At 35.6% G+C, this 12,077-nt stretch overlaps 1 protein-coding gene across 7 annotated transcripts in view; it reads right to left on the bottom strand.

Annotated features, from left to right (window-relative positions):
* The window catches only part of ARHGAP26 (Rho GTPase activating protein 26), a 514,081-nt gene that overhangs the window by 347,931 nt on the left and 154,073 nt on the right, over nucleotides 1-12,077 (bottom strand). For all 7 annotated transcript variants that reach the window (XM_031953469.1, XM_031953472.1, XM_031953473.1 and 4 more), the window contains one exon: nucleotides 4,308-4,418. In XM_031953469.1, the coding sequence (XP_031809329.1) occupies nucleotides 4,308-4,418 (111 nt within the window). The remainder of the gene's footprint in view (nucleotides 1-4,307; nucleotides 4,419-12,077) is intronic.

Raw genomic sequence — 12,077 nt, 5'->3', positions numbered from 1 at the left:
TGGGAAGATAATCATCCTCAGCTGCTGAATCTGGCCCACAGGCCATAGTTTGAGGACCCCTAGCACAATACCTAGTATCTGCTTAAGAATTCTTGTTGATACTGGTATGCTTTTTGATCCAGCGGTGTCTCTAATGGGTCTGTATACCAAAGAGAGAAAAGAGGGGAAAGGATTCACATGTGCAAAAATGTTTGTAGCAGCCCTTTTTCGTAGTGGCAAGGAACTAGAAACTGAGTGGATGCCCATCAGCTGAGGAATAGCTGAAAAAGTTATGATATATGAATGTAATGGAATAATATTGTTCTATAAGAAATGATGAGCCCACTGATTTCAGAAAAGCCTGGAAAAACTCACATGAACTGATGTTGAGTGAAATGAGTAGAACCAAGAGAACATTGTACATAGTAACAATAAGATTATGTGCTCTTTTCAACAATGAGATGATTCAAGGTAATTCCAATAGATTTTTGATAGAAAGTACCATCCACATTCAGAGAGAGAGAATTATGGAGACTGAATGTGGCTCAAAGCATCCATATTGACCTTGTCTGTTTTTTCTTTTATTGTGTTTTTTCCCTTTTAATCTGATTTTTTTTTTTTTGGAAGGATGCAGCATGATAAATATGGAAATGTTTAGAAGAACCACACAAGTTTAACTATATCACATTTCTTACTGTCTTGGGGGAGGAGAGGATGAAAGAGAGAGAGAAGAATTTGGAATACCAGGTTTTATGAAGGTGAATGTCGAAAACTATCTTTGCATGGTAGTTAAAAAAATAAAATACTACTGAAAGAAAAAAAATTCTTGTTAATTGATAAATCTGCTTCTCACACTTCACATTGATTCAGAAGAGTGATAGGTTTATGAGAGAAAGCACAACACCAATCATAGGAAATGTAGACTTGTGACTGAAACACTGCTAACTGAATTAATTCAGTAAGAAGTCAAAGTATCAAAAGAGATATTTTGACTCTATTTCAAGGTAACTGGAAAAGAAGGTGATGCCTTTTGAAGAATTGTGCAATCTTCTCTCCTTCTGCTATTAAATTATGAATACAATTCACTGTCCATTTATAGTATTGGTCCAAGATAAATCACTGATAGGCTAGAAGATATAACTTTATCGTAATCTGGACAATTAGCTTTTTTCATTCAAGTTCTTTCATTTCAATAGGCAATTAGGTGGTATCAGGTTTAGAACTATGTTCAAATCACATCCCAGACACTTATTAGCTGTTAGACCTGGACCAGTCACTTACATGTTGCTTGCCTCAGTTTCCTCATCTGTAAAACGAGGATGACAATACCACCTACCTTCCAGTTTTGTAGAGGATCAATAAAATAATATATGTAAAGTACAGTGTCTGGTACATAGTAGATGTTATAAGGCTTACAGATTGATTGACTTGCAATTCCATATAGAAAGCACTGTGGGTAAATGCACTAAACGTGAAGTCTGGGAGATGTGAGTGCAAATGTAGCCACAAATATTTACTAGCTGTGTGATCACAGGCAAATTACTTCACTTTGTTAGATTCAGTTTCCTCACTTGTAAAAGAGGGATAGTAATAGCAGTTCCCATCTTCCAGGGTTGTAGTTAGGAGTTAATGAGTATGGTGCTGATCAGATTCTCTCATTCTCTCTCACTAAGTCTCTTGTTTTTATACTGTTTTCCTAGAACCACTCTCTTCACTTGCATTAGTTCATATAAGTCTTCCCAAGTTTCTCTGAAACTATCCCCCCACCTTGATGATTTCTTATAACACAACAATATTTAATAATACCATAATTTGTTTAGTCAATTCCCAACTGAGAAATACGTTCTCAGTTTCCATTTCTTTGTCGTCACAAAAGGAGCTGCCATAAATATTGTTGTACATATAGGTTCTTTTTCACGTTCTTTGATCCTTTTGGCATAGACCTAATAGTGATATCACTGATTCACAATGCAATGCCTTTGGGGGCAAAAGTCAACATTTCTTTTCATAACAGCTAGACCAATTCACAGTTCTTTTAACAAAGCCTGTTTTGCCATACAACACTTGTCCTTTTTATTTCTTGTCAATTCTGTAAATCTGATGAAGATAAAGTTTTCTTTATAGTCAACAAATAAACACCTTTCACTTAAAGATTATTTTTATTATTTTATTTATTATTTCATTACAGATTAATGATATGTCTACAAAGATATATTGTTGACAAGAACCAGTGTATCCCCTTCTCATACCTTTGTCATGGGTGCCTTTAAGTGGGTAAGTATATAATTGTCAAAGTTTTCTAGGAAATATCAAAGTAGACATATGAGTCAGTAGTTATGAATATTCCCTGAGTTGCCTTTTTTTCTTGGTAATAATAATGAATTCCACATTTTTTCCCAAAGCATTTGGATATTCTTTCCTCGTTCCTCTTACAAGAATAAATCCCCCAATCCCTTTAAAATCATGTCATCTCTCACACAGACGTCCCCTATGTATAGTTGTTCTAATCTATTCTTCCTGTCCTTGTTTTCTTTTATGACCATTCCTATTTCTTTGGGCTGTACATCTATAAGTGTGATTTTAGAACTGGAATGTGCAGGCTCCTTTATAATTGATGGGGAAAAAAAAGCTTATCCTTGAATGCTCTTTTGAGCTTTCTATTTTTTTTTTTTTTTTTTTGAATGTTCATCATTTTCCCTTCCATTTTCACACATGGATTCTTTGATTGGGATCTAGATGACCAGGATTAGCTAGGTCTCTCACCAAGTTTCCTGTAAATTTGTTTTTCTCTCTATTGCTTCTCACTATTTCATAAGACAAAACTGCTTCTAATCTTCCACCGCTCTCTACAAAATGTTACTGAACAGTTTATATTCTAAACCGGTGTTGCCTTTGGCTGCCATTACTCTGCACTTGGCAAGGAGACCAAGTGTTTGCTGGCTACAGCTTCTCCCTGAAACAAAGAGTCATCTTTATAACATCAATATTCTTCCTGTGATGCCATATGATTGCAAGTGAAAGGATACTACAGTCTCCAAAGAATTAGTTCTAGGTCATCCAGAGGACAATGGAGAAGCATATACCAAGAGGCTACATCACAACCGAGGAAAAATTATGCAGAAGCAGCCATGTAAAGCATATTGTTAGAGAGAAGTATCTCTACAAAAGGAAGTGGAATGAGATTACAACAGGCAGAGAAATAGTATACTCCATGCAATGTCAAGGCATCTGGAGGAATGTTCCTTACATTGTGTAGATCCCTTATAGAAAGGACATAAATAATAATTGTAAAAACTGTACATGACAAGATGAGGAGAAATTATGATTTACATAAGGATCTATATGAACATGATCAAAGGATCATCAAATTGTGTAAACAACTCTCGACATGAAATAACTGTGAATATAAATTCTAAATTGACACAACATGGCAAGAAATGTCAGAAGACATGGATATCATTTGAACAAAGATGCCAACCTCGGGGCTACACCAGAAATCCTACACTAGCTGGATAGTTGTGCAATCCGTAGAGAGAAGGAACAGCAATGACAGCAATCATTAGAATATATAAGCCTCAAGGCAATAGTGTAATAGAATCTGGGGATAAGGGCACATGAAGCCTACCCAATGAAACCACAAACGCTGAAGAACTGTATAGGATAAAGGTTGTTTTCTCCACACAATACAAGGCTCATTCAAGAATACAACTATTGTAAAATTTCTATTATACACAAAATCCCAATATAACTCAACACCCAAATTGCCCAGTTCATAACAAATATTTCATCAGCAATCACATTCCCCAGTTGAAATATGATGAGAACTAGATGTTCTGCTCTCACAAATTACCATGTGAATCCATTTGAGAATCTATTCTAGGAAAAAAAGAAAGGAAACTTCTATATTTCATGTTTTTTCTTCCTTCTACTTCTTATGGCTTTTGGTGGTACTGCATCATTTTATTGATTAAGTTGGAAGTATATATTGGTTTTCTATCAAGGAAGAGCACTTTCAAGTTTGGGAAAAAAGTGACAGAAGTTAAGGGACAATTGAAAGTTGATGGCAAGACAAGAGTCATTCAGCTCAACAATCCTTCCTTTAAGTAGTGTTTATGTTACAGTCAATACCAGGATGATCTGATACACAATCTCATACTAAGGGTCTCCAAAAGTTTGATTTAGTGTGATTATCTACTATGGAATATTAATTTACTGTTACAATAGATAAGGCAGGGAAATCATGTCAGTCACCTTTTCCCCCAAAATGTAAAGACATTTCCAAACTACTAATAGTCTCCATATAACATTAAATATCAATATTTACTTACAGGTTCCACAAACTCAAACATCTTCCTTTCTTGGACTTCCTGCACCTTGAAAACATACTCCAGAGAGACTTCGTAAAAATGCTGCCGAACAAGGTCCACTTGGTTATCTGCCTACAAGAGATAATCAAAAATCACTATCCAATTTCATTCACCAATAACAAAAGAAAAAGCCAGAATCACAGCCCTGGCTCTCAAATAAAGAGATAATGTTAAAAAGGGAAGAAGTAGTCTACTGCACATCCTTGCAAAGAAATACAAAGAGCTGTAATGGGTAACCTGTGAGAGCTGGAGTTCTTAACCTAATATCACACACACACACACACACACACACACACACACACACACACACACACAGACACACTTTAATCCTAGATTTTAGGGACTTAGGTTTTTTTTTTCTTCTTTCACACTATCCTGAACAATGCTATGTGAGTACAACAGTAAAACAGTTATACTTTCCACATCTTTGCTCTGACCATAACCGTTTCTATATACCAGATTAGCCTAAGAAATTAAATGAGAATTTTGAGAAAGTTTTACAGAAGTCACAGACTACATGAATAGGCCAGCAGATAACACAGAACCAATGATCAAATACTTAGCTGAAATTTTACAATAAGACCTCAAAAAAAAAAAAAAAAAAAAAAAAGAACAAGAAGAAGAAAAAGAAAAAGAAAAAGTTCAGACTTCTTCTCTTGTATGAAGAAAGAAAGAAAAGGTTTTAGACAAATTTTTCCAGATCACAGAAGTACCATGCCCCTCAATATGCTAGGAAAGTGCCTAGATCTATGATTTTACTGTTGATAGGGAACTATGCTGTTGCATAGTTGAGGAAGTTGAGGAAACTTCTTATGAGTATAGATCAGAGCACTAGAAAAAAAAAAAAAAGTTAACTCAAAACCATATTCAAACACGTGCTGATTATACAACTCTGAAGCACTGTTTGCCTCAGTTTCCTCATCAATAAAATAGGCATAAGTAATAGCTTCTACATCCCAAAGATATTGTGAGGATAAAACAATAAATTATTTATAAAGTGCTGGGAAAATCTTATTTTGTTTTTGTTCTTCAGTCATTTTTCAATCATGTTTAACTCTTCATGACCCTTTTAGGGATTTTCTTGGCAAGGATACTGGGATGGTATTGGAATCTTTACAAACTGTTAAGCCATTAAAGTTGATAGAGACAATAATTATATAATTTAGCATGGTTCAATATGATTGATTTGATCTTAGAAGGAGATATTTTGGGCCAGAACATGAAACAAGGTACTAAGTACAACTGATAGAAATGATGCTTGTGTTCACACTTTTAGAGTGCTCATAGAAGCAAGAAATATTTAAGTACTCATCGGAGTTCATATGTTTGGGAGATTTCAGGGTTTAGAAAGAGATATCTGAATTCACACCTCCCTTAATCCCTGCCTTCAGAAGGCAGAGTCATCCTTTTACACTCAACATAAATACAGCTTCATTGAGCCACTCAAGAGAGTTACTTGGGAACATTCCCAGGGGTCGGGAGGAAGCGCACAAGTCCTCTCTTCGAGACAAGAGATTGCATCTTCAACCTTGGTGCTGGCTGGAGGCTGAAGAAAGCAGAAGCAGAAGCCAAGGACAAAGCTGCAAGAGCTCTTGGAACCAAGCAGAGAGATAGGTCTCTAAGAAAACTAACCGGGCTATATTGAAGGACGCAATAAAAGATCTGAACTTTTATCAGCTGGCTGCAATTTTGGGTGATTATTTACTTGTAACTGAAACTAAAGCTGCCTCCAGAAAACCTCCCGAGAAACCCTCTCTCCCAGAGAGAACTCTTATATTTAAAGAAGAAAAAACACCAACAGGATGGTTTGCCATTTCCTTTTCCAAACTGAGGCAAACAGGATTAAGGATTGCCCAGGATGTGTTTCAGAGCAGATTTGAACTTAAGAAGTTAAGTCTCCCTGATGCCAGGTCTGGTACTCTATCCACTGTACCTCCTAGCTGCCCCAATATGTGTAGTTATATGAATATACCTAAACAATTAGAAAAAACATATACTTCTCTTAGGCAAGAAATATATTATGGTAATATTTAGAAAACAGTTTTCCAGCTTTATTCACTAGCTGTATAGACACACACACACACAACACAAATTGTTGCCTACATAAAGTGAGTGACTTTCCAGGTCACACAACTAACATTTATCAAAGGAGGAATCTGAGAACAAGTATATATCATGTCATATCACAGTATACTGTATTATTTATTCATTCATTTTGAAATAAATAAAAGCCTGGACCTGATAAACGGTCAATTTTCCTTCAAGGCAGCAATTAGATTACTCCTATCTTTCAAATTTAATGCCCATATCCTTACTCACTGTGAACAGTTTGTGTTTGTGTACATGTGAACCCCCCAACACTGAGATGTGTCTGTGTATTTTTGCTATCATTTTAATTGTTGACCCACAAGGGACTTTGAAATGGACAAATATATCTTATCTATTCTCCCACTTGAGCATTATGGGTAAGTGGTACCTGCATTTATTATACCCATTTAAAAAAAAAAAAAAAAAGGAAATAGGAACTCAGGCTGTATGCTAAAGGCATTTTGAACCCTGATGTACGCAGTGCACACTGACTACCTACATACTGCATGTATGTAAACTCTATGCCTAGTCCAGCTGCAGGCATATATGAGAGGCATGTAGACATGTAAATAATAAAACTGCTCAAGAGAGATGCGAAAACAACTGGAAAAAGCCACTGACTAGAAACTCTCTTGGCCAAGAAATACACCGAGTCACTCTGGTGCTGCATTTCCTGACTATTTCCATGTATTTGATGACATTGAAACTACATTTCAAAAATAATTGTTGTCAGTCAAATCACCATTCTTCAACAAGAATTAATGTTCTTGTGCTAGGGGATACTTTTTTTTTTCATTTTGTTGACATACAGGTAAAGCCGCTGTTATTACATTAGTCATGTATTTTAACACAAAAGAATTATCCAATGTAAGAGAGTTTAGAGATATACAAGCACACAAACACAGTTTTGAACTGATCCAAATACCAACTTAGAGGATGCTGTGGACAGAATTCTGGTCACAAAGCTCTGACTTCCAAGTGTGTGATTCCAAGTGTGGAAAATCATTTTAACCTCTGAGGGTCAGTTTCCTAATCCTTAAGAAAAAGGGATAATAATAGAACCTATCTTACGAGGTGGTTGAAAGGATCAAATGACTAAATTTTAATACATAATATGAATGCTAGCTATCACCATCATTATCATGGAAAGCAATCTGGAATTATGGCTAAGGAAGTGACTAAAATATCCACTTCCTTTGACCCAAAGATATCACTGCTAGGCACATACCTCAAGGGGGTCAAAGACAAAAAGAACTATTCTCAATACACCAAGATATTTATAGCATAACTGGTTGCAGTAGCCAAGAACTAGAAACAAAGTTGAGGCCCACTTACTTGGAAATGACTAAGTAATTTTTGGTACATTATTATAATGCAATATTACTGTTTCACATGAAGCAATAAGTATGAAGAACAAAAAGAAAAGCTGACTTCTATGAAATGATGCAAAGTCAAGTAACATGAGAAGACAAGAAATAATGACTACCACATTGTAAATGAAAACAAAACAAAAAATCAAAACTGAATACTAAATAATTACAATAATCAAGTCTATCATGAAAGAAAAGAGAGAACAAATGCCCCTCCTTTCTTTGTACAATTTATTATTAAGGCTGCACAATGCTGAATTTATTCTAAAATTCCATTGATGTGTTTAATTAGTTTTTCTGAACTGTTTTTCCTCTCTCTCCTTCTTATTCTTTGTTAGAAGGCTCTCTAGAGCATAGCTTCTTAAACTTTTTCCTCTCACAACAACTTTTCTCCTATGAAATTTTTACATGATTCTGGATATATATTTAAAATAGGTATACAAGTCAAACATTTACAGATAATAAATCAAAATTTTGTGACCCCAACATTCAGTTACAAGAGTCCATATGGGGTTTCAATGTTTAAGAAGCTGGGCTCCAGAGGTGAGGAACAGGGAAAGTCTACATTGGGAAATGAAAGTGTTAGGTCAAAACAAAACAAACCAATAATCTTTTTTAAAATTTGTATAATTTGTATAATTTTATTGTAACTATGTAATTTCTACTAAGCCTTCAAAGTTTTGCAAAACAAAGATAATTAGAAAACTTGGTAGGACTTAGTAGACTACTAAGTAGTACTAATACTAAGTAGACTTAGTAGAAAAATTAGTATACTCCAGACCTGCAGAAACAGCAACCCCATGACCTGGCTATTTGGATCTTATGATGCTAAGTGAAGTGAACAGAAAGAGGAGAACATTATACACAGCAGCAATAACATTATATGATAATCAGTTCTGATGGACGTCGCTCTTTTCAACAATGAGACGATTCAGGCCAGTTCCAATGGTCTTGGAATAGAGTCATTTGCACCCAGACAGAGGACTGTAGGAAATAAATAAGGATCAAAACACAGTATTTTCACTCTTTTTTGTTTTCTTTCTCATTTTTTTCCTTTTTGATCTGATTTTTCTTGAGTAGCACAATAATTGTGGAAATATGTATAAAAGAATTGCACATATTTAAATATATTGGATTATTTACCATCTAGGGGAGAGGGTGAGGAGAAAGGTAGGAAAAAATTTGGAACACAAAGTTTTGCAAGGGTAAATGTTGAAAATATACATGCATATTTTGAAAATAAAAAGCTTTAATTAAAAAAAAAGATGAATTAATCAGTGATGTTCTTGAAGAAGCCAACTTACTTCAAACAATATTAACAATTTATTCCAAGAATAAACTTAAGAATTTGTTCATAAGAGCTGGGCCAGAAATAATTACTGAGAAAAATAGAAAGGAAAACTCCTAAGGAATCAGAGGATCTAAGCCAGAACAGACCATAAAGATTATCTGCTTTAGCTTCTTCATTTCATCCCCACCTCCAACTTGTCTTCAGGTATATGTTTACAACATTTCTCAAATGCGTTTTGATCTATTCCAACTGCTAACATCCTGGGGCAGACCCTCATCATGAAATGTCTGATAATCATGATAACCAACTTGATGGCGTCCCTGTCTCAAATCTTTTCTCGTTCCAGTCTATCTTCTATGGGACTTCTAAAATATACATGTGCATGCACATGTACATACACACAATTCCCTCCAGGAAAAAAATATAAATGTTCCATTTGATTTAGACCCTTTGCAATCTAGCCCCTTCTACTTTTACTCCCCCCCCTCCCTCCTCTCTATTCTTCACATCTGGAATGCAACTCAGTGATCACTGCCCCATCCCAGGAATTCTTCCAGGCTTCCTTCTTTGGGAGGCTTTTCCTCTGAGATCATCTTCCACTTACACCATGTACATGTAGTTGTTTGCATATTTTCTTCCCAAATAGAATGGGAGCTCTTTGAAGGCAGGGAACAAATTTTTTGGCTTTCTTTGTATTCTTGATACCTAGCACAGCACCCCAAATTCAGTAAGCTCTTAATAAATGCTTACTGACATAATGACAAATGAAGAAACAGACTAAGACATAAGAAATTCCTTGGCCAAAGCTACACAATCAAAAATAATAATAATAATGTTAGGACTTATATGTTGCTTATCATGTGCCATGTGAAGTGCTAAGCACTTTACAATCTTATTTCATTTAATCCTCAGAACAACCCTGGGAGCTATTTTTATCCCCATTTTACACATAGGGAAACTGAGGCAAGCAGCAGGTAAATGATTTGCCCAGGCTCACATAATATGCGTCAGAGGCTACATTTGAACACAGTCTTCCTGACCCCAGGCTCAGTACTCTCACTACTGTGTCTCCTCAATATTCCTAAAATGTAACAGATTCAGCTTTAATTCAATCACAAGTGCAGAGCTGAAATACAACCTCACAAGTGTCTTTCTTAAGGCCATACAAAAACAGAGACAGGATTCAAACCCAGGTCTTCTGACTCTGAATACTGACTCTTCTCTTCCACTACAACTAAGATTTTTCTAAACCCTTTAAAAAAGAAGAAGGAAAAGAACAAGAAGAAGAACAAGAAGGAAGAATGAGAAGAAGAAGAAGTGAAATCCTTTATAATGCAAACAAATATTTAAGAGGACTGAATCACAAAGTTCAGAATTAGACTCCATAGGGGAGCTCAAACCTATCTGTTATAATAACTGTGTTGAGAGCACTTCAGCTGGGCCAACATCTGCTAATGCGATCTTTAATCTCTTCACAGTAGGACCCCAATTCCCTCACAGTTACTGGCCCACACGCCCCCTCTGCTGCACACCTTCCCTCCCCTCTCTCCTGGGAAACTGTCTATTCCTGCTGACTGAAGCATTGTTAAAAAAAGATTAAAAAAAAAAAAAAAGGCAATCTGCACATTTGTAAAATAACCACAGGGTGGGAAATGCCCTACTCCAGCAGGGATGGAGCTACAAGGAAGTGTCCTGTAAGCAAAAAGAGACACAAACCATTGTGATTATAAAGATCAAAGGCACCTCAGTCTGCAAGATTCTCAAAGGATCCCATGAACCTTCTTGGTCCCTTCTCATCTGATCTGCAAGCTTGCTTTTCAATCACAGGCTACTGCTCTTCTAAAAAGTAGCTACTTTTAAAAAGAACTCACTTCCGGCATCTTGAGAACAAACCATAGGATGAGGAGAAAAAAGATTCCAAATCAGTTATCTCTTCAACCTGTTGTTTGCTCTCCACTTATGAATTGTTATGAACAAGGCAACAGAAAAAAATATAACACCTACATAAAATTGTGTTAGTTTCTCATGATATATTTTGACTGGGATGAAAGGAATTTCCTAAATTAACATCTGCATTTATCTACCCTGTTAAATACTTTGTAAATCTCAAACTAGGACTTCTAAGCACAATCCTAGATTTTCCTACAAGAAAACATTGACTTCTACAGTTTCTATAATCTACAGCCAGACATCTTGAAGAAGGGATATTCAGAAAGGTACAATTTAAGTGGGCAGTCTGAGGGGCTTTTCCAAATATAAGATTCAATGCTGTCTAGACCTCAATGTGTCTTCATTACTATTATGAGAATAAAAATTACTGATTCTTCACGCACTAGAAGTATGGGTAGTATCCTGGCTCTTCAATGAAGCCAAAGGAATGGAGCATATTTCCTATATAAGTTAACTGAGATCAAGGTATGGAATGGCTCAATCTAAGTCCTCATTAATTCATTCAAATAATGTAACTAATATTATTAGGTCCCTATTACATTCAGGGTACTTTGTTAGTAAGAGAATAAATACAAACTAAATATGAACGTGTGCATGCATGCATTCATGCATGAATGTGCACACACATACAAATAAAGGCAAAAGTCCATGACCTCAATAAACTAACAAATTAGTATAGGAGATAGACTGTAATCAATCCAAAATCTAGAAGAGCAGTTCTTAAATTTCCTTGCCTGCTTGAATCCTTTTGACAGTTTGATGAAAACAAACCCTGCTTGTTATCTTAAAAGTATAAAACATACGGATTATAAAGGAAATTATATTTAAATACACTATCAAAACATTTTTAAATACAATTTTATCTATCTCATATATAAAGTCCTCACATAGAGTCAATTACAGGATGGTCTGTGCTTGTCCATTTCCTTGACTTTGTTCATGCTGATCCCAATCCTGTAACCTCTTCTTTCCTCTAATGACCTAATGAAATTTTATAGCTACTTCAAAGTCCTACTTGGACATAGTTGAACC

Source organism: Sarcophilus harrisii, chromosome 2, assembly GCF_902635505.1.
Source record: "Sarcophilus harrisii chromosome 2, mSarHar1.11, whole genome shotgun sequence".
NCBI classification, from domain to species: Eukaryota; Metazoa; Chordata; class Mammalia; order Dasyuromorphia; family Dasyuridae; genus Sarcophilus; species Sarcophilus harrisii.
The sequence above is the reverse complement of the archived record's forward strand: the minus strand, read 5'-3'. Positions and strand labels throughout refer to the sequence as shown.